This window comes from Lycorma delicatula, chromosome 2 (genome assembly GCF_047948215.1).
Source record: "Lycorma delicatula isolate Av1 chromosome 2, ASM4794821v1, whole genome shotgun sequence".
In the NCBI taxonomy this organism is placed as follows: Eukaryota; Metazoa; Arthropoda; class Insecta; order Hemiptera; family Fulgoridae; genus Lycorma; species Lycorma delicatula.
Window position 1 is genome coordinate 205155695 of NC_134456.1, and position 25207 is coordinate 205180901.

General features: G+C 29.4%; 1 protein-coding gene across 2 annotated transcripts; it reads left to right on the forward strand.

Moving 5' to 3' along the window:
* Positions 1-906: 906 nt before the first annotated feature.
* Positions 907-24738, forward strand: LOC142319598 (uncharacterized). 2 transcript variants are annotated; one of them, XM_075357063.1, is made up of 6 exons: positions 907-1100; positions 6485-6594; positions 8292-8590; positions 10767-10905; positions 15419-15601; positions 24395-24738. In XM_075357063.1, the coding sequence occupies exons 2-6, from the start codon at positions 6516-6518 to the stop codon at positions 24679-24681; spliced, it is 987 nt and encodes a 328-aa protein (XP_075213178.1). In that variant the 5' UTR covers positions 907-1100; positions 6485-6515; the 3' UTR covers positions 24682-24738. The 2 variants fall into 2 exon arrangements, with proteins under 2 accessions (XP_075213178.1, XP_075213179.1); XM_075357064.1 differs by lacking the exon at positions 907-1100 and adding an exon at positions 4002-4020.
* Positions 24739-25207: the final 469 nt, after the last annotated feature.

Genomic DNA, 25207 nt, shown 5'->3' on the forward strand with positions numbered 1-25207 from the left:
CAAAAACCATGTAATTACTCTATTTCACTTCAACTAATTTCTTGCATATTTTACCCCTAACTTAATCAATTCTGAAGGTCTAATAAATAAAAAAAATGGATTGTAGGAAAATAATTGCTCCAGTTAATCACAAAAGACTAGCATAAGAAACACTCTTTCACAAGAGGATGGTCAGATAAAAATCCATGTTACCCAAACTTGACTGATTGCTATACTTTCCGTTTATAGCAGCAAAAGAGCTGTAGCCAGTAAAGTAAAAATGCAAAAACTTGAAAATGTTGTTTTTATTTTTTTCATTCTAGGGGCAAATTGCAGGAAATTTTATAACATTTTTTCCAAAATTAATTATTTTTGAGATAATGCAAAAAAACTCTTTTACTACCACTTTTCCATCCTTAGTAATGCATGTATCCTTTTTTTATTGGATCTTTTGGAATTTTATCAGTAAACTTATGCAATTCAAATAAAAATTTTAATGGCCATAATAATTTCCTTATTAATAATAAGGATAAAAATAGCCTTTTTGGTGATGTGTTTTCCTATAAAGTTGTGTTTAGATATAAAGTTGTTTAAATTACTTCGAGATTCATTTAAAATAGTTATATTTGACTTTACACAAATTGAAACTGTAGTATCCGGTGGTCCAGCAAGTTAAAAAAAAAATCTTATGTAGTCGCTCGCAAATTAGCACTAGAGAGATATTATAGTTAATCAAATGTAACAACGGCTGGTACTTTGGTGGGAGAAGGATGTTATAATCGTAATAGTAATGGAGCCAAATGTTAATGTATGCGGGGAAGTACCTGTTGAACTGGAGACGAATCCAGTTCACCCATGCTGACTCATAACACTTCAGGTCAACTAACAACTTTCTCGCTTCGCATACGTAATAAGATGCGCGCAGGCGCATATGATTGAAGAAAACATCACAGTAATGAAAGTATCATAGCAACAGTCCGCGTATTCAATGTACTACAATTGTAATCGTTTCTCAGCTAGAGTTGTATTAATTTATTCACTTATAAGTGAACATCCAAAAGGACCTAATGTTTAAAGATTAAAACAGTAACTCGAACCTATCATTCGATTCACGATTAAATGTAAGTAGGCTACATATTAGTTAATTTATTACTGTAGTACATTTTAATAGTAAATAATAAATTTGCGCAAAAAAGACCACATGTCTGGAATCAAAATTCAGTTTACTTATTAAAATATTTTTTCCACTACCTCCAAAACCTGTTTACATTAACGGATCTATTAATATATACTTCTTCAAAAAAATTCAGTATGTGGATACTTTAAGGCAGAACGTATCGCGACAGAACTTTCACCAATTAAGATAGATTTTCAAATGTTTAGAAATCAAATCCGGTACAAATTCTGAATTACTGTTATTATTTAATTCTTAACTACGTACGTTATGAAATAACGATATCTTAGCTAAGATTATATTAGTTTTACGAGTTATGTTGACCAGTGTAAAAAAAAAGAAATCAATTTAGTTTAAAAATGTATCTCCTAACCGAGAGTTGAGAATGGTAGACGGTTAACGGAGGAAATAAGTCGATTAAAACTTTTTTTTTTTATAAAGAGAAAATGATTCGTACAAGACCGCCCCTTTAATTTTACTTTTCTGTCGAAATAAAACGATTAATTATTTGCCATGTACCGGTAAGATATTAGACAGAGGGCCTAAATAGGTACACAATAATATATGGAAACATATCTATAAAGAGTCTGGGGCGTTTTACTTATGACCTCACCACTAATAATCCTATGATGATATAGTAAAACGTTTTTTTGTGAATATTATTACCCTTCCCAACGCAAAATAATGTATTCAGATAATTTCTTCTAGCATAAATGTCCTTGTATAAAAATATGTAATGTAGGGCAATCTTGAACAAATGCTATTAAAATAAAAAACTTCAATAGATTACAAATTATCAAATCAAATAGGTAAAAATGAATAAGTACATACAAGATAAAAGGAATTCCGAGCATAAAATATTCTAACTAGTGGATCCAGTTCATGCGTATAATCATTTCTAAATCACTCATCTCTGACGAGGGCTCCATTTTCCAATTGGGAGAGAAGAAAAATTTCTTTGAATATGCCAAAGAAAGAAAGAATTGTTTTCGTAATAATTTTATGGTTAAAGAAGCTCATTTTTAATATTATTGACGTATATTTTCTTAATTCTTTTTTCGGAGAATACATTTAATTTGGACTTTACGAAACTTAATTATTTCTTATAGGCTATAGCAAATCATCCGCAAAATCTTTTCAATGCCTCTTTTATTAGCAGTTTGAGACTGTAGAGGTAAAAATACATTATTGATGAGTACAATTTAAATTTATAGGTAGAACTATACATGCGATATTTTCATTTAGACTGCTTTTGTTCTAGATATTAAATCCGAAAATAATTCACTGGGTGTGCTTGTAGGCGTGCTGTCGAGTCTGCCGCTGCTTTGGGATTTCCCTCATTTATCAGCTTTCTTTTTTTAATTATTAAGCAACGAATCGACTAATAACCGTTCTTAAATAACGGTACTGGTACACAGTGTTTTGCAATACGTATGTATTATTTAGTGCAGAATTTTACATTTTTGTGAAGGAACGCAGTATGAAACGTAATTTTATGTATTTGTGTGCAGGTGTACGGTAACATCAATCGTAGTTAAAAACACGTTTGATATCGTAATATCAAAACATGTTTCATTGAGTGCTACTTCCTCAGATAAAAGCTTCAAATTAAACTCTTTTCTTTAGATTTAATTTTCTTAACATTTGGCACCATTGGTATCGATATAATTAGTATAAATAATATATTTCCACTTACCAACAATTTTTTCATTGTATTATCCAAGCTCTTTCAGAGTCATTTCTCCATCATCAGGGATTATTTAAAACTATGAATTTGTATCCGTGCATATAGAATTATGTGTATGATTATAATTAAAATTAAAATTGTTATTTTCATAACAGTCGGTCGTCAATAATTAAAAAAACTTATACGTTAAGTAAAATAAAACATCATATCAGTAGGATGTTTACGACTGTTTTAATTTAACTGTTCTTTATTTTAATTACAATCATACATATAACACTGTATGCACGGATTCAAATTCATAGTTTTAAATAATCCCTGATAATGGAGAAATGACTCTGAAAGTGCTTGGATAATACATTGAAAAAATTGTTGATAAGTGGAAATATATTTATTATTTTTACAAATGCTTTTCATTATTTTAAAGAAATTTTTTGAGACTCTTTTACAGTATCTTTTAAAAAACAAAAAAAAAACTCACAATAAGAATTAAGTAATCTGTTTTTGATTCTCTTCATTAAAATTTCAAAATAGTATTTCGGGGAAAAAATGTCGAAAATTATATGCATATCAATATTGATATATAAAACGGTTTTCGGGGTAATAGAATAATAAAACAAAAAAAAGCACTTTCATACAGAAAAGTGTAGAATCATGAATTGCAATTCTAAGATAAAATATAATCAATGTGTTAAGTACTACAAGATCTTGAGAGTTACTTTAATGAAAGAAAAGAAAAGAAATGAAATGTCCAAGCGTTTTTTGTAGTTAATAACAATAGTAGTTGAAAATTTTACAAATTTAAACTTATACTTATAACGTTAAGTAACACAAAATCTACAAAAAAATATGGTTAAAAGTGATTGATTTTAAATGTATGATTTTCAAAGTAACCCGATTATGTTGTCCGTATAGCTAGTAAAGGGTGCCTTACTCGTTATGTTATTTCTTGGTACAACAGATCGAACTAATACGTAAAGTAAAACATTTTAAAAACTTACTTAAAACGTTTTCAGATGTTTTTTTTTGCGACCATCTTCGATGACTAATCAGCTAATTTATCTGTCTATCATTAACCACATAATTACATTAACTTCGCAAAAAAATCGCAATCAGTAACATCAGCTGATGCCAATGAAAAACAGCAGCACTAGTCACACCAAGCGACTGAAAATGTTTATAAGTAAGTTTTTTTACAAAGATTTCATTGTACAGTTTGACTCTGTTTCCAGTTGCACAAACCCCTTTATTTACTGCAGATTATGAAGTGAGGTAATACAGTGCGCTGGAGGAATATACAAACTTATGGCGAAACACGCCGAAAGCACCTTGCTACTCTATATAAAACTATTAACTTTGTAAAACAAACGAAACAGTAACAACCTGCCTAGTAATATAATAATAGTACCAACATCCTAGTAATATAATTCATGCCTCACTTTAAATCTCCCTTAATTAATGATTTTAAACACTTTGTTTTAATTATCAGAAACAATAAACTAAAAATAAAATATTGATTATTTTATACTACGGTTTTTTTAAATTAGATTAAATTTAATTTTAGCATTTTAAAATTTCTTAAAAAAAAGAATTAAATTTGTGTAGTAAATCTAATTCTTCCTCAGTTTCACTATCTTCGCTGGAATAATCACTATCACAGTCGCACACAATAAATTTTTTCATCATTCCATCTATTACCGGTTCAAATTTTAAATAATCTGCTGCTTTCTTTCCACTTTCACAGTAAGCGTCACCAGTCATCTCTATTCATTGTATGGATTTTATGCTTGGTTTATATCAAAACATGTGATTAAAAAATGCTGTGTTATGATGTCAACTAAATGTCTATGGTTTTTCCACAAGATCATTAAACTGATAACGTCTTTATACTCATATGTCTTTTTTATGGCGAAATTAATTCGTACAACTGTGGTTGTAGTTTGAGAAACTAAATGGAGTATGGTTCTTTTCCAGAGACTTGTCATTTTACTTGGAGTTATAAGTCTGTGCTGTATCAACCAGCAAGTTATGATGTGGGACATTGTCGAGAACTACCACTGACTGGGGATAAGATTTGGGAATTAATTTTTCAGATGCTCATTTCATAAAATTGTTCATGTTTATGATAATTACCGCTATTAGAGCTGGTTTTCCAAGTTAACATCTTGTTTGGAACGAATCCCTTTTCTCCTACGAAGTGAATTATTATTAAACAATCTTCTTTATTAATTAGCACTTTAAATCATTTGCTGCTATTATCGGAACATGTCTGTAGCAAATTTTTTCTTCTTTGCGTAAAACCCTTTAACTGTGTTTTTACAGCGTCTTTATAAAAACCGTCCAGTCCATTTACAAAGTTAGAACTTGTTTTTACTTCTTTTGTTTGTTAATCAAACATTAATTACTGTAATGCTTATTGAAAAAGTACTTGTGATCCCACAAGCAGCAGCTGTTCTTTTTTTCACAATTTTGGGTGCTTAATAAATGCTTGTCGTAATTTTCCTACCTTTAGACAGACCTTCTTTCTCCTTTAAACCATAAACATTATAGACAATTTCACTTGCTTAACCATGAACTTTTTTATTCTTAACAACCAATTTAAATTTTGTCATAAGACAAACTAAAAAAAAACTATCACTAATAATAATTATCATAGCCTGGAATTTTTTAATACACTACTCCTAAATTAAAAAAATAATTTACAAAATTACAAAGAATATGTTGTGAGTATTGTATCTGTTATGCGACTTTATGTAATACAGACCGTGTACTGTTACAGGTCACGGAAAAAGTAAAACTAAATTCATTTATTAATGATGCAAATGGATAGATTAAATATAAGTAATAGGATATGACTAAATAATTAATTATCAATAAATATATTAGTCAATGGATTTAAGCATTGTCATTGTTCATAGGCATGAGTCGTACAAATTGCTTCTATAACAACTTTTAAAATAAATGCTTTTGAAAACTGATATTCAAATTAAATAAGTATAAATAAATAAAATAACTATACAATAAAAGTGACATTTCTTATTCTCAAGTGGTAGAATAACAAAATGGGAAAAAAATTAATTTCATTTGTCTACTTTTTTAAATTTATTTTCGTTTATTAACAAAAATAATTGCACCTGTAAAACATACTGTTGTAGGAGTACAATGCTACAGAAAAAGGTAGTATAATGTATATTACAGCAAGTGGCAGCTTCATGTAGTCAAGCTGCATATTCATCTTTTCTTTTTTTTTCCCATACCTAGTAGGGTGGACCAGCTAATGCATTGCACACCCTCAGAGGTTGCCTTTGCCTCTAACCTACTGAGACCTTGCGGGACCTGCCTATGCCGTTATTCATATGATGCGCTGTATTTGCTTCATTCCTATGAAACGGACTTTTGAAACAGGAAATAACTTCAACAGATGGATATTACACTCATATAATATTTGATAAGAATTTTTACGTAAAAATGTTGATAAGCAAAAATGTTTATTTAGAAAATTTTTATTACACATGTTCTCACAGAGAAAAATATTTGTTCATGAAATAAAATTACACACACTAAAAACCATTATCATAATTTTACATTAGATTTAAAAGTATTTTTTTGTGCAGTGCTGACTACAGAAATAATATTTTTATTTTTAGGTTAAAGGTGCACTTGTAGCTGAAAAAAATTATGCATAAAATACTGTCATTTTTGCTTTTTTGTACATTTGGTAAAAATATAATTTCAACAAGCCAAACAACATTACCAGGTAGGTGTACTTATCTTTAATTTTATTTTAGTTGACTACAATTTATGTCAGAGGTTAGAGAAATTTATTTATTCAAAAGTCATTTGTAAGGCAAACCGAATATATAATGATAATTTAACTTTAATTCTAATATTGAATATAAATCTACATGCAATATTATAATAGTAAACTGAAATTTTCTATACAACTAATAATTCCATCAAAATATAAAACAAACCTTATTTCCATTATCACATCTCCTATTCATTAAATAGAGGAATACAACAAATCAAGTAATTTCCCTTGAATAATTCTGTTAATGATTTAGTGTTTTTTTTTTGTTTTTAGTTGACACATGATAAGTTAAAGACTTTTGTTTTAAATATGAGGACTAAATATTTGATTGGTATTGAAATGCATATCTCTGTTTTAAAAAGTTGTAAAATTAACAAATTCTTGCTGATGAAATGTTTTCTAGTAGTCTGAAGGTTTCCGTTGTTATTCTCCTTAAAAAAGGTTCTATGCTTGATTTACAAAATTATACATTAATTTCTCTTTCATCCACATTTTAAAAATTATCTAGGGAAAAAATGCAAGCAGAGTTTTAAATTTTCTCAAAAAACTTGCCTTATATTGATAAATCATCAGCATTGTTTTAGAATGATTTGTCAGTTGCCAGCTATTTCCTGATCTTTAAAAAACTGAAACATTCCATTTTCTACTTCTGTGTTCTCAGCAAAGCATTCAGTTTAGTTTGCAGTCCATACTAGAGAAGCAGCTCTGCAATTTTTGTCATAATACCTGTTAAGAGCGTGGTTAGATTATCTCTAACCAACCATAAACAATGGTTGGAATTTTGTATTTCTGTTAGAGAAGAGAACCCATAAAAAATGTAGGTCATATTGGTACAATACGTAGAACATGGGATACTCAAGATGTGCTTGGTTCCTTATCAATATTTGTAAGATTTATAAATAAATCTTTTACTCTGAACGGTACCTAGATATATGTTTAGTAATGATCACAAACTTAACATTAAAAAGCTTTTAAGAAAAACAGTATAGTTTGATTAAGTTGCACATTACATCAGTTTGATCACTCCTTAAAAAATTTTTAAAATACCTAGAAATTTTATTGAATAATCCCAACACTATCATTATCATTAATGGGAATTTTATCTACAAGATTAACAATGTTACATCTATCTGAGAAACATAAAGCATTGGTTTTACACCTGTCCTTAAGGTAATAATCTAAAATAATAATAATAATAATAATAAATATAATAATAATCTAAAATAATGCAGGTAATAATCTATACTTCTTTCTATAGTACTCGAATATGAAGGTCTGGGATTTCTTCATTCTCACAATTTTTTTTGGAAAACATAGGCAGACAGTTCAAGATTGAAGCCAGTAAATGTGACAGAAACTTACAGACAACTGATTGATGCATGCCATGTAGAATTTTAGCCATGTAGAAATTTGCACCAATTTTTAATATACATCTAATTAAGTCCTGATTAATCAGTATTATTAATTAAGGCTGGTCAACTTTCAGAAGAATTGAAGAATACTTATTCGGTTTACTCAGAGCTTTTACATGACTTATCTACATTTTTTCTTCCTTAGATTTTATTTCTAATGATTAAAATTGTTGATAATTATTCTTTAACTATGATTTGTAAAAACTAATCTACTTATTTGTAATGTGTTAGGAGCAAACAATGATAGTGTCGATAATGATCACAATGATGATGATAGAATGATAGCTGATCTGCCAGAAGTGGAATCATCTTGGTTATCCTCTTTATTTGAAGATATTGTGTTTGAAAGAAATAACAAAGTTATGAAGTCGCCTATCATTTTACAGACGCCGCCATTTACATCTTCATCTGTCAATAGTAATGGTGGTTTACAATCACAATCATACAGTGGCTTTCGTCCAGTAGATATACCAGAAAGGATAATTAGTAATAATAATAATAAACCTTTAACTTCATCAACTGGTGGAGAGGTAAATATCTAATTACTGATAATTTTTATTTTCAAAAGATATTTAGAAGTATGTTTTAGTGATACACACAACTCTCTTCTATAAAACAAAAAAAAAACGGATACAAATAACATAAGTGTACTGCTGCCTCTTAACAGATGTGTAACAGACTGAAGACTAATTTTGGCCTAACACAAGATTTATGATAATTTTAACATTATATAAGCTGAAGTTGGAAATGAAGTTAATTACCATTTTTTTCATTTTAGACAGCTTCAATATACGTTAGTTATTATCATGAATTTGACTTTGATTTTAACAATTTTTGATATGGAAGTATTACAATTCCACATATTGTCATTAAAACTACAAACCACAGCTAAGTTTTCAACATAATTGACATCAACATTGATGCATTTGTCATAATGATCCATAGCCATTAAATATTCTTAATGTATTCCCTTGCTGCCAGCCCATTTAACCATTCTTTGATATGTTCTTTTTCTCAAATTACTACCTTTTTTACCATCAATTCCTTCAAATTTTTAAAAGAGTGGAAGTTGCTTGGAACCAAGTCTAGACTGCATGGTTGGTGACTGAAAAAATAAGAGTTTAACAAGCAATGAGTTATTGTGTGACAACATAGTGACTTTTGTTGCAGACATTTGTTCTACTCTTATCTAAATATTTCACCATTTGGTATGCTTCTTCATTCATAGCATTACCATCTCACAAAGATAAATTTTATTCAAAAATTACAGTAAGCATAAAGCATACCACATTTTGAAAGTAAATACATGGATGACACCATTGTAATGGAAAAAAAAAATAGTAAGTAGAGCCTTAAGATTCAGTCAAACTTGGCATGCTTTTTCAGTCTTTGTTCAGGAAGCTTCCATTGAGATGACTCTACCTTCATTTGAATATCACAACCGTATACGCATGTTCTGTCATCTATTATGAAGTTTTTTTAATAATTCTGAGTGATCAGCAATGTCAGCTAACTTGTAGTTTTGTGATGTTGCTTTTGTTGAAAATTCATTTTGGAACAAATTTTGCTGTCACTTATCTAGCCATGAACTTTTGATGTCAGTCAAAATTCTTTCACACAAACCATACGAGATTTTCAGAATATCCTTTATTGTGTCAATACTTTCATCAGTTGTTGATGTGTTAAGACAGCTAGCTATTCCTTTTGTCATTTTCAATGTTTTAGTGGCTTTTTTAAAATAGTTTTTACTATTTATAAACCCTTAGTGTTAACATAAAATTCTTGCCAAAATCATTCTCTAACATCTTTACCAATTCACTGCACTTTATTACATTTTTAATGCAAATTGTCTGTATTGTAATTTTCAAACTAAATAAATCGCCCACTTGTAATAAAAACATCCTAAGACAGCACTGACATCACATGGGAAAAAACAACTCCAGTCGAAAAACTAACGAACAGAATAAAAATTATTGTTATTTAATCACATCTCATATTTCACCTCAATCTTCTAATAACATAAGTTGTGTTTTATTAAATTATCTGGTAGTAATGACATATGAACAAATCTTGTGATGACAGAAACATTACCTCAATTCTCATGAGGAAGTTTAATGGCCAATCATCTTCTTCCTATACTCTCCTCCATTCTTTACCTTTAATCCTTTCCTCACTGTATGGATATTATAGGGCTTGTAACAGCCACCACAATGGCTTTGTTTGTGGCACCAGCAGTCTATGAGATAGACAGTTCATTAGTGTGATGTGGTGGTGACTTCACCAACAGGTTTATCTTTCTTTCTTTTTCCTGTTCAACCTCCAGTAATTACCTTTCAGATAATACTTCAGGGATGAATGAGGATGATATGTATGAGAGTAAATGAAGTATAGTCTTGTACCGTCTCAGTTCGACCATTCCTGAGATGTGTGGTTAATTGAAACCCAACCACCAAAGAACACCGGTATCCACGATCTAACAGGTTTATCTGGGCTATCCATTTTCCACTTGGGGGTTGCACAAGAAGTCTAGCTAATGGCAGAATTATCTTCAGGTAGTCAGTTCTATTCCTACAAAAACCAGTTGTATCACATTAATTACACTACTAGTCAAAGGAATTAATTTATATAAACCAAAAAAAAGAAAGTTTTATAAATTAACAACTTTCCATTTATTAACACTTAAAATTCTCAATTTTTTATAATTAGGTATCTGAAACTGATATGTATCTTTTGGGTGCTATTGAAAAGCTGGCTTATAGAGTCAATACAATGGAAAAACGGTTAAGACGTACCGAAGAATTACTTCAACATGTCATTGAAGCAACTGGTAATACTCAAAGGCAAGGTATGTATATGTCTGTGTACAACACTGTGTTAAAAAATATGAATTTAAATACAGTTACTTAAATATCTTTCTATTTCAATTGTTTGATAAATGTTATGCATTTTATTAAGTAAAAATTGAATAATCTATGCATGATGAAAAGAGCAAATTTTTTTGGAGTTATTTATTAGAGTTATTTCAGTATTTATTTTAGTTATTTGTTTTAATATTAGTTAATTTATTTTCACAAAATGTTCCATAGTTCCATTACATCAAAAATAAAATGACTTCTTTTAAAAATTTATCTATGCACACTTTGATTTAAAAGCTTGTTTACCAGCAAGCTCTATCACATGAATTATATTTAAATTATATAAATAGTACCACCTGTATTAGGTGGTTTATTTATCAGAATTTAAATATATATAGTACTAATTAAAATACAGGTCAGAAAAAAATAATCTGGAACCGAGATAAAAGTAGGTAAATTGGAATGTATTATACCTCTTAAATAAAAGAATACAAAAATAATAATTAAAATTTCTGCCTATATTTTGCAGACATTTATGTTTATCTTATTTTCCTTTTTTGTTCAGTGAAGTCTTTCTCTTTTTATCATCTAGCAGTAGTTACTCATCATAGAATCATCTCATCTGCCTTGATAATGCTATTCCATCTGCAATATATCTTGGTGGAACCTTCTTCCTTGTTTGTCGCTGATGTCACCCAAGTTTAAAGGGAAAAAGTCCAAATGAGAATGTAAAAAATGAATTTTCAATGACATTTTACAGCAGCTGAAATTTTTGTAGTTCACGAATTTATTTTCTTATTTGTGGCCCAATGAATATTTCCTCTTTTAATTTTGCTTCACTTAATTGTGAAAAAACCTCAGCTAAATATTTAAAGCCATCTTTATCTAATGGTTTTACAAGCCTTCATGGCTTGTCTTCATCAAGCCTAGTTTTATGTGTAGATGTGGTAAAATGATAAGATCTGCTTCGATAAGGAGAATATTGACATTTTCCTTTCCTGGGGTAAACTGATTTCTTTTTGGCCAGTCTTTTATCTGTAGCCTGACTATCCCACAAACACATATATTTTGTAAAGCCACTCTGGAAACCGAGAAGCTTTGGAGACCTTATCACTTTTAGGTCAGCAATGATTTGCCATGAGTGTTCATCAAACTTAATAGCTTTTAAAATTTTTGACATACTTTTATATATTTCTTTCATTCCTACAATATGTGCTACCAATATAGAAAAAAACTTATTTGAGTTATGCAACAACACTGCCTTTAAGCTTCTTTTTAATGAGTTTATAAATAACACCAATCATGAATAACATATTCAATGTCTAGTTCAGACATTAGCCCCCTAACATCATGGCAGGAACAAATTAAACTATCTGTTCTAAAATATTTCAATAAATTTTCATTTCAATTTCTATATAATGAAATTTTAGTATCCTTGTTCAATAAATTTCATTCTTTAAGAACTGAACCTAGGGGTTTGGCATGTTGTTTCGACAAGTACAGTTACGAATTAGGTCGTTCAGTTCTGCTTGTGTTATGCGGTGAGGTTCAATATTTGATTCTTCTGGAATGTAATTAATATCTATTGAAGTTGAGGATTCATTTGTTGAGTCTTCTGGGGAATCAGAAATTTCTTTCTAAGAATTTGGAGCAATCAAAATCTGTAAATCAACACCATGAAGTACTGGTTTCATAGCTGAACGAACATTTGGGTATTCAAAACTGCTTTTATTGTTTGAATTGAAACCAGTAACATTTAAGCAAAAATAGCAGTCATCATAATGGCTCTTCCCAAATCATAGGTACACCAAAAGGCAGATACTCTTTTTTTCCTTTTAATCACTGGGTTAGTTTAATGTAGCACTTGATACATTCTACATGTGGAGCCCAGAATTTATCTTGTTCTCCCAAGGAACAGTAAAAAAAATGTTTATATGCAGTTTTCAGCAAATTCGATACAGGTTTTTGTTAACTTTTCGTGGTGAATTCTCTGCAAACGTAAGAAAAATATTTGGAGAATTTTTAAAAGCCCATTTTTATTCATTGTAAAATTCAAAATGTTGTAATTCATGAAAGTACTATTAATGAAATACAACTTAATTATAAAAATTAATTAAGTTTTAATTTATAAATACTTAATTAGTTAAAACACTTCATAAAATTGTTTAACATGGAGTGCAATAAAACACAGCATGAAACACTCACACACACAACTTAACAAATCTATCTTGATGTTCAATAAAATAATACCATAAGTTGTTCTGTCATAAAAGTCTTTCCCTAAATTTATGGCATCATTTGTGAAACAATCTTTATAATACGTGTATGATAAAACCACTACCAGAAATAAAGAACACAGCAAGTCATGCCAAGAGCTGAATTCATACTGAAGAAAATTTCATCACATTGAATTACTCATTACTTGACTCGCTGACATGTCTAGCTTAACATGAAATTACATCATTCGACTGTTATGTATCAAATATAGGTCTACTGCATGCAACACTATATAAATCAGATATGAAGAAGCAAGCATTTAAACTAACTTTTTTGAATTGTTTATTTCACGAATGATGGAACAAATAAATTTAAGTGGTTGTAACTTAAAAATGTTACGTGATGGGTTGTTTCGGAATACATATTCAGATTCAGCATATAAAATACTATAAAGAACATCTACTCCCTTTTCAGTTCTAAATTTTATGTTGACTAATTTAATTAGTATATACCCGGCTTCACAGCCAGGCATCGCTTCGCTCTGCTCTGGGAGGTAAAAGACGATGCAGTTTTTTTAAAAACTGATTTATTTATCGTAATCGTGCAAAATTTCCAGTACTTTAATTTATTCATTTTGATATCTTATTTCAATTTCGTAACTTTAACGTTAGCCCTTGTACTGCTATCAAATACGCTGTTTGAATTTTTAAAATTGATCGTACCATTCTGGAGATATAAGTAAATCTCAGAAAAATAACAGATAACCAAATAACCAGATAACTGAACAATTCAGTGTACATCTTTTTTATGCAAATGTTAGCACTCAACATGGTAAAAAATAACCGTTTGAATTTTTAAAAGTGGTCATACAATCTCGTAGATGTAACTGAATTTTAGAATAAGATAATGTCTGGATAACCGGATAATTGAGAGTATAAAAGAAAAACATAAAAATCATCTTTGCAATAAATAGAAACTTTTTGCCTGATTAGATATTTTTGTATACCTATGGGGTTCTTAATCTTGCATTTAAAAGAAATCAATTCCTTTTTTACATATATAGATTAGTGATCATTCTTTTTTTACAAAAAAGATTATTTAGGAGCAAGTATGACTTTATCTATGTGGAACTCAATGGGCAATTCTATCTTCAACTCTATGTAAAAAATGAAATAAAACACATTCTGTCAAGCTTAAATTTTCGTTTGATCATTTTCCTAATACATGAAGTTTCTTTTATATTTCAGTAACAGATTATTTTCTACATTCAACTCTATGCCTAAACATATTTATGTTGAGCTAATGTTTTTTGTAAACTATATTAGATATCAACAAAAGAGATGTGATAAACAAAATGTATCACAATTTATTTTTATATGGTATTTGGTAATAGTTTTGTATCTTACTAATTCATCCTGTAGAATTCACTGTAAGATAGAAACAATATATCTTGTATTAAAATAGGATCTCTATAGAAAAAAAGGAATTGACCAAGTAACCCACTTTGTTAATCGATTTATTATCAATCAAAACCATGCAGGACTTTGACAATACTTGACCGGTCTTTTTTATTATTTAACAAGTATACACCTGACTACGACGAGACATGTACTAACAATTTGGGATTTTCCACTAATGATCAGAAATTCCGGTGACTACTTTTTGGTAATAGTTCATTATTTTGACGAAAAACAATCACATAAATAAAAAAATATATTATTAATATACTTGTATATTTTGCATATACATTGATTAGAGAAATAAATATCTATTACAAGTACAAATAATAAATATAAAATAATATAACAAGTATACTACACCTGACCACCACAAGACATATACTAATGAATTGGGATTTTCCGCTAGTGATCGGCACACTCCAGTGCTAAGCTAAGGGAGCTAGACACACACACACACACACACACACACCCACAGACAGATACATATACAAGTGTCCTTTATTAGGGCAGGATAATATACGTATATAATTAGTATGCTCTATTTATGAGACAAAGAAGAAAGAGGGATGAAAGAATGTGGATATTGAAAAGTTATGTTACCGAAGAATGTAGAAAATTACAATTGTAAAAGAACTGGGTAATATGCAAGGTATCTAGGGTTAGTTAATTTTAGAGATCAGCACAGAGAGAAAAAAATGCTCTACCAGCTACAGAACTACTCACGGTTCATGTTAAAAATCTGATATCTTAACTTCATGTACAATCTTTAAGGTTATATGGTAAATTAATTCATTATCATTTTTCAAGTTTATTCTTTCAATTTTAGATCCTTGTCCAATGAATTTCACTAGAGTAGAAAGAAGTTGTTATCATTTTAGTGACAGGCAATATAACTGGAAATCAGCATCATCCATGTGTAAAAGTTTAGGTTCAAATTTATTAGAAGTTGAAACACCAGAAGAATACAGTGAGATAGTTACATATTTGTCATCTGTTCCTTCATTAAGAGGTAAGTGCAAAATCTTGTAAATAAAAAATACTTCAGCAAGAACCAATGCATGCCTCTAAGTAATTTGTCTATAAAATAGATCTGCTTATTTTATTTTCTGTGGAATATGTAAATTCTCCATTACTCATGATTTATTTGTCTTAATCCATTAACTGCAGAGTTTATAAAAAGTAAGTTATCCCTACATATTAAGCGTTTTTAGAAGGAATTTTTAAAAATCTATATTATAAACTTAATTTTAATTTAGAAGATATTTTAAAATTATTATACACATGACAAAATGGTCAGATGCATCGGTATGTGTATTCATGCACATAACTCCTTACTCTCAGTTCAGCTTGTCATTGAAGTTGTAAAAAAAATTAAAAAGTGTTAATCTTATTCTAAAATACAAAGGGCATTAGGAAAGTCGTGCAATATGATTTTATGTTATATAATTTTTTAAAATTATTTCCACCACACATTATACACTTTTCCATCCTTCAAAGAAATCCTGATTGCTTGTAAAATGCCCCCCCCTTTCAGTTTGTTCTTCACCATGATGAACAGTGCGAACTCACATGGAGTGAGCTTAGGGCTGTAGGGAAGGGTGTTTTAACAGTTTTAATCTAGTGATAGTCAAATACTCAGAGCAAACTTTGGAGCAATGCACTGGAGTGTTATCGTGGTGAATGTATCTATCTGACCATGTATCTATCCTTCTCTTTGGGCACAGCTTCTTGAGAGCTTTGAAAATTTTAGGCAGCATTTCTCAGTATACCTTGTACAACTCACTTTAAAACTCTTCTCACACTAAAATATATGGCCATCATTATCATCTTCACTGATCTGGATTTTCAAACAGCCACAGGGTCTCCTCATCTTCTAACACTCACAATTTGATCCGAGTCTTGTTTGGGATGTCATAATTGTACAGTTTCATTACCTGTAACAATACTGTCCACATAGGGAATTTCCCAATTTCAAAATATTTCAGCATTTCATGGCACCATGAAACATGATATGCTAACTGATCGTCCATCAAGTTATGCAGCACCAAAAGGATACAAAGCTTTCCAACTTGAAGGTACACAGAATAACATGAACTGCTGGTGAATTAATGCTTAAGGACACCTCTATTTGATGGTAGGTGACACACCTGTCTGCCAAAGCATTTTTTGTACCATAGCAATGTTTCCCTCAGTCACAGAAAAAGACAGTCAACCGTCTCATTGGACATTTTAAGTACATTGGAGCATACTTAAGGCCAAAATGTTCTCTTTCAAACACTTGGTACTACCTAAATATTGTTATATGATGAGGACAATCCTCTAGCACAGGAATCATTTCCTCAAAACAACTTAACTCACATGCAAAATTGCCCTGTATTCAGATTTCATTCATGATGACATCAATACCTCTTTTCACTATCACAGCTAAAAAGCAAGTGACACTGAGACAGTGACTAGGGTGGATACAGTGCAGGTTGGGACCTGTCTCAACATATGCTAACTTTTAACTGCCTGTGATGATCCATTGTTATATCTCAAAGCTTTCCTAGTGCCCTTTGTACTAACTTTCAAAGCACAAGTAAGACAAAAAAATGTTATTACAGTGAAATTTCCTTAAGACAACTAGCTCAATTTCCAGATGATTTTAGTCTTTTGTAGAGGTGGTGGCTTTAGAGATGACTGTCAGTGTGAACATAATAATCTAAAAGGTGTTCCACTCTGTAATAATTCTCATTAAAAGTTTATGGAAATTAATGTTCTTTTTTAAAAAAAGTAATTTGGAAGTACAGAAGAAATTTCTTTCATTAAGATTACACAAATTTAGTCAAACAATAAACGTATTACGGTAATAACATGGATAATTTAGTTTAGTAACAATAATGAAAAAGAGAAAACATTAATAAAAAGATGAAACAGGTACTCAAAACACATTAATAAATTTTATAAAATGGAAATAAATGTCAAATATTAAAGTAAATACTGTAAACGAAGGGGTAATTAATTTTGAATTTTAAACAAATGAAGTGCGCATTGAAAAATACTAAATACCAAAAATGGTATTCAATACAAATTTTGTTTGCTAACCTCTAAAAATGCTTACTATGAAAGTAGTACTCATTCAGCGAAGTCTGCCTCCTACTTAACTTTCTTTTGTTTAATCACTTTTCTAACTTGAAAATTTTATTATTACCAAGATTATGACCTAATTGTTTTAATTTGTTGACAATTTACAGCATCTTCATCTTCCATTATATTCTCTTCTGCATATTTTGATAAGCATCAGCAAGCTTATCCAGAATTTCTTTCTTCCAATCATTTTCATCTTCAACCTCTTCATTAAAGTAAACATCAGTCTCAAAGCCATTTTGCTGACCTATTTCTACTACTTCATTTTCAGTTTCTTCATTCATATTTTCTTCCTCAGGTAACCCAAAAACAATACCACCTTTCTTAAAACACATTTTTACTGTGATTTCATCCATACTAATTCATGCTTCCTTTATATATTCCACTACATTCATCAAAGAAATTTTTTGAACCAAGTAATCTACATTTTGAACCGAGTCAATAATTGGTACAAGAGTAGCCATTATTTGATGACAATAATGAAGTTTAAAGAACTGAATTATTCCAAGATCTAATGATTGTGATTTACTTGTAGTGGTAGCAGGTAAAAACAATAAACTTTACTTAAAAACAATTCTGAGTGACATGGGCACTGTCCAAAATTGTACCATTTTTCTGTCTTATTTTTCAATGCAATCGGAGAAATCGAGCTTGTCATACAAGCAATATTTGTGTACCATTCTACTTTTTTGAAACATCTTGGCTGCAGTGAATTGTTTATTATTAATGGAGTTTTCTTTTTCTCTTATAACAGTAACATTACTGTTACTTTATCTTTTTAGTACTGTATGCATTACTACCTTTGAACATCAATGACTTGATAGAGCTCGATAAAAAAGTCTGTTTCATCAGTGTTGTAAATGTTCTTGAGATTGTAGTTGGCAACTATTGCAACCACTCTGCCACTATGTTTTTACTGATGGATTCACTTTCACCACATAAATTTAAAAAATAAAAAAAAAATATTGTTTAGGTAGCAGAATTTTCCCAACTAACCACTGGTTCCAGTAAATTTCTTTATTTGAAGTAGAGGTTTATGTTGATAGGTAATTTTCAAGCACAGGCACCTTCAAATTAAATCATTCACTTCTTGCATGGTTGAAAAGTTTTATTTTTTGTATTTTTGTAAGGAATATTAACCATTATTCTTTTAACATTTTTTGATTTGTGTTTTATCAGTCATATCTTTCTTTCCGCTAATTTTCATTGAGAAAATCAGAACTTAAGTCTGCTGCCATCTGAATCATTTTTATAATTATTTTGCCAGCAACTAGCTGGTGGCAGACATAACAAAGTTTTTGTTTGCTTATGTTAGACGTGTACTCCATAAGTAATACTATGGGAAACGTCTTAGGTGGTATGTGACTATAAAATGAATGATAAGCAGTGTTTTTTGTACATGATTTAAATCTACATTTTCTTGTCTTATCTTTTAAAATTAAATTTGTTTTTTTAAATAATTGAGAAGTTTTTGCACTAGAATTAAAATTTTCTCCTAAGTTGCTATTAAATTTGTGATGGTTATGTTTTATATCAAAAAGAACTAATGAATTACTGTTCACCTTCAATGAATATTTAATTGTCTTAGTTGGGTTAGGGAGTGGTCATTTTAGAGATCAGTAATAACATTGTCAGTACTATAATTTATTTACATTTACTATTCCAAGAAATACTGGTCTTTCACAGAGGTGGTCGCTGTGAGAGATTTCACAGTATTTATATACAAGAAAAAACACATTTAATAATCAAATATATAGCTCGTGAAAGAATTTGGTAAAAATCAGTAAATATTTTTGATAATATATATTTAACAGTAGTTCTAAATATTTCAAAAGATAGCAGTAATATTTAGTCAAAAATGAAGTAAACTGAACCACTATGGAGTAATATTTGGTAGGTTAAATTCAAAGTTATATAAGTACATCAAAGCCTTTCCACTACTACATGATGATATACAATTTTGCAAAATAATTTTCTGCTGCCAGGGAAAAATTGACAAGTCGAATTTTGGGATTTTTCATTATAGCAAAAAGAATTTTCAGCATACAACACAACAAATTTGCTACATTTCAGCTATATATAAAATGAACTGTTCTTAATTTTAGTATACTGAAAATCAGAATAAAGAGTTGAATTTACTATACAGAGTGATTCAGGAGGATAGGGCAATACTTTGACAACTCATTCTAGAGGCTAAAAATAAGAAAAAAGTTCATATAAACATAGGTCCGAAAACGCTTCATTAGCGAGTTATACAGAGTGTGAAAGCTTTCGCCTGAGTTTCAGTTCCTCCGGGTAAATTAAGGCTTTCTGAAATTCTGGGAAGGTCAATTAAGGAGCAAACTCAATTGTTTCTGAGCTGGGAAATCAAAAAAAAATAGGTCCCAGAACTGTATCTCTCTTAGTTTCTAAGATATCCCATGTAATACGCCAAAAATAGGGTCAAAAAACACATTTTTTTACGTTTGATGTACAATAATGTTGTTAAATTGGCAATAAATCATACATTTTTTAAACATAAATTTTAGAGAATTTAATTATAAGAAGATTGATGTAAATAATGTCAACAAAAAACAAATAAAATTTTAAACATGTCGACTCTTATTAACAAAACAGATTAATTTTTAACAGATTGAAAAAACTTTTTCGTATGTACAGTAGAAAATAACTGGAGGAAGAAAGAATACTTAATGTTTTTTTATGATAATGATAAAATGCTGCTTACAAGTAGTATTTCATGTAGTTTAATAACTCAAAAATGCCACTGTTGTGTTCAATGCACTTTTTAACGGATTATACTAGATTTTGTGTTGTCAGTCTAACGGTATCTTTGCGTTCCTTGATTATAGCTGCAGCATTTTTTTAATATATATAAAAATTGTAACTAACAAATTTTGGATTTTTAGTTTTTTGGTACAATAAAATTTGTTTTAGATTAAAGATTGCTCTGCACAACTTTTTCAAGGTATAAATCCACCTTGATATTCTAAGAATTTTTTTCTACTGTCGGTTGTATATTACTTAACAATATTTTGATCAAAACTTTGTATGGGATTGACAACAGTAAAATTCCTGTGTAGTTGCTGATGTTTATTTTCTTTTTTGTGGAGGGGATGTATTAAAGCGTTGTTCTGTCTTCTGGAATTCTTTCTGTTTCCCAGATTTCTTTAAAGATTTTTCCAGTTTTTTGCTGGCATATTTCAGCATTTCTGCAATTATACTGTCTTCTCCACATGTTTTATTATTTCCTCTGCATTTTGAGGTTGGGAAATTTGGGAGTTTCAACTGTTTTTCTGGAAGTTAAAGGATTCTTTAGGGTAGGGGCAGTTCAGCAAGTTTTCAAAATATTTAGCTAATTGTATTAGATTTTCTTGATTATTCCTTATTATTAGGTACCCTATTTCATTCCTAAAGTAGTAAAAGTTGGGTGATAATTTTGATTTAAAAACTTGGTAAAAATGTCTTGTATTATTTTTAGCAAAATTTTCTTCTAAAATTTTACATTGTTGTTTTTCGTATTTCTTTTTTTATTTTTCCTGATTTTAGAAGTCTCTTTTTTATTTTTTATTCCAATCTTTATCTTTAATCCATGCAATTTTGTTTTTAACTTTTTTCAACGGTTTCTTCTTTAAGGTTAGCTTTTGGACGTTAAATCATTTAATATTGTTTGGTTATTTTAATTTTGATTTTGGGGAGAAATTTTAATTTAAATTGGGGTAAATAAAGGTGTGAATCAAATCCAGATTTTTTAAATTTTATGTTTATACTTTTTCTGTTAGATTATCTTTAGAGATTGCAACATGATCTACTTGAAATTCTCCAAGGATTTGGTTTGGACAATTCCATGTTTTATATTTTTTGGGGATTTTCTTAATCTTATTGACATTAATTTTAAGTCAAAAGTTTACAAACTGCAATTAATCTTTTACCATTTGGATTTGTTTTCTTATGGGCTGAATATTTTCCTTTAGTCTCTATATTTTCTTCTTGTTTTCCAATCTGTGCATTAAAGAACTCAATAAGATATGTTTTTTGTTAGTTTATTTCTTTTTCTAAAGTTTTCCAGTATTATTCTACTTTTCTATTATTTCTAAAGTTGTCTTCGGTTTATTGGAGCATCACAATTGATTATATAGAAAGTCTACAGAAAGTCAATTATATAGAAATTGATTATAGAAAGTCTATTATTTGGGAGCTGAATATTTATAATATTATTTTCATACTGTTTATCAATTAAAAAAGCTGTTTCCAAATATTCAAACCATTTGTATTTTTAACTGTTTCAGCTGGCTTCCTTTTAAAATTTTCATAATTAAATTTATTTTCGTCTCTGAATCTCATTTCTTGAATCGTGCAGATTTTGGTTTGGAATATTTGGGTGTAGCCTAATAAATGTGATGGATCTCCGTGTAAACTGGAGGAGCCAGGCCAAATGGGCAATAGTGGAGAGTTTTATGTGTACTTAGGATTGCTGAGGGGATCTAGAGCTCTGCTTGGATTTCTCTTGTATTCTGTTTTTGTTGATGTTTTGTTTTATTAATTATGTTTTTGTCCATTGTTTTTGTTTCAATGTTACTGTGCTGTTATTGTTCTGTGTATTTCTTTTATGTTTCATGCTGTATGTTGAACTCACTTTTACTTTCTGCGAGTAGGTAGTTCAGTTCCTTTGTTCAGTTAGGTCCTTTCAGTCTTACTTAAGACTTGGTTTTGAGACTTTGGTTAAGACTTGGTTTACTTAAGACATGTTTTGTTTTGAGTTTATTAAATAGTAGTACACTGATGGGAATGTCACTTGTGGCATTTGCAACGATGGCATCCTAGCTGAGGCAGACTGGAATATGTCAAAAACTGAGGTTTCAAAGATGAAGGTCATCTTTGACCCCCATCCCACATGGATGTCCATAATTATTGTTTTAAATTTTCTAAAATTGAAGTAAATGTTGCTTTAAAATTTTTGCCATTCATTTCTACATTGTAATCATTGTTTGACTTGGATTCAAATACACACATGGCATTTCTTCAAATTTTTTTTGTGTCCAATATGAATGATAAGCCCTATATTGACTTTCAATACTTTTAGAATACCTTCTTTTTTAGAGTTAATAGATTTATCAATCTGTATCATAGATTTTGTATGACCAGTGGTGACAATGTTTTTGTTGTCTTGATATAATAAACTGTTCATCATTACAAAATAGTTTAATTATAAGTTTAAATAGTGTAACTTAATAATTTCTTCTCCAGATGAAAGTATCTTTTCTATCTAACTATACACTTTTATAGTCTCTTTTTTAAAATTTAGATTAAGCTTCTTTAATAATTTAAATAAAGTTACTTCCTTCAAGTTAGGTAATTGGTCATCAGGATTTACAACTCGCAATATTTTCTAAAGTGTTGGTATTTAATTTCTAAAAAAGAATTTGTGAACTTCTCTTTCATCACAATCTTCATAAATTCATCCACGTAATATTTTCTTTTTGGGTTTATTTTTCAGAGACTTAAACACTATGACTTCCTTTGTTTAGCTTAATAATGGTATAAACACACTGAATAAGGGCCACATTTAATGCTGGTACTTTAGTAACAATATCATCTATACTGATTCAGGATTTTTGTCCATGAAAGTTTTACAAACATTTTTTTTTTAGGATAATATGTTTAAATTTTTTTCTGTTATTTATAATAAGACACTTATAAACTTATAAATATACACAAATAAAAGTTCACAAACAAAAAATGATTTCTATGGCACATATAAATTAAAAATTAAATAAATGTTACAAACATGCATGACTGAATTTGAAAATTAAGATTAAAAACAATTTTATGCATTAGATTACACTAGGCTGTTACTAATTGACTGTGAGCTGTTGTTGAGTATTACGAGTATTTGATCACATTTACACATAGCAAACAGTATTGTTGTTGATAGTATGTCCTTGTGAAATGTTTGTTTACATCCAAAACATTTTGAATATAGATAGATATTATAAGTATTCAGATAATTAAATTGAATAATTTTTTTTTCCTAAGTCACATCAGAAATATATTCATGTTTCTCAGAAATTTGCTTACTTGTCTAAAAAGTAAATCTTATCTTCACCCTGTCAGAAAAGAGCGAACTGGAATTGAACAAATATTTGATAATGACTTCATGTTTATATGATTTATGAATTTCAGTTAACCAGTTAATCATAAACGTATCTATGTATATATATTTGTCGCAAATTTTAGAGTCAAAAATAGATGGAGAACCAATCATTGTTTGTTTACATTTTGCTGCTGGAATCCTAATTCCAGCAGCTGTTTTAGTTTATTTTATTGTTGTTTACTCTTCCTAAAGAGCAAACAGCAATAAAACTCTTGATATATTTCTCCTGTTTATGTCCAAAATAATGGGCAAAAAAGGAAAATATTAATGTAATCCAAATATTAACTTAATTTTTTTCTAAAATGGTCCTAGATTTCATGAAAAATACTGAAGAAATTGATAAGATATTTTGAAATCAAATAAAATGATTTTTTTATAATATTGGAGATTATTTAATAAAAATATTCTTGGTTTCATTACGGTAGCATTTATGAAACAAGGATGAACGTACAGGTTAATCATAATTTTAATTCAAATATGCAGCTAATAAAAAAATATATTAATTTATACTGTGTTTGTTTTTAGAAAATGACTATTGGACAGGAGGATTAAACCCAGGACTTCTTTGGATTTGGTTTAATAGTGCTCGCCCAGTACTTCCTAAAAATCCAAATCCATCAAAACCAGAAGATGTTGTTCATGGTAATGGTAGATGTTTAAAATTATCATTTAATATAAAAAGCAAACTATATCAATATAATGGATCAGATTGTGCTAATCGACAGAAATATATTTGTGAACATGAAGAAAATATCGCTGTACGTGCTTTAAAACATTATCAAAAATCACTCCGGGAAAGTAGGAAAGTTTAATAAGTTAACAGCTACAAACATATTCATACGGTTTCCATAAAGTTTGTTTATATCATACTCTGTGTAATTTTTTTGCATAACCTATGAAGATGGTCCAAATATCCTATGATTACTTCAAAATGTTAAAAATGTAATAGTTTCTTCTACCATGTTTTGTTTGAGTGTGCCATTTTATTACATCCCACCATATAAAGATATCTCCATTTCCCACAGATATTTAAGCTTATGTTCTGGTTTCTGAACAATGCATTACAGGCAAGGAAGACATTGCAAGATTGTTTAGCTTACATACGAAACAAGTTGTGCAGTTGTGTTTGTGGATTCATTTAGTTTATCAAATTATGTATGTTTTGGTGACTACTAAGATGTGTTAATTAACATCAATCTTTAAGTTTTAATTAATCTGTTAAGTTAATCCTTCAGATTAATTATTTTTAAATCCATTTTCTTTTTTTCAAGAGAAATTTCCATTGATAATGCAATAGCAGATTAAGAAAAGGAAATCAATACTTGCAGATAACAGTAA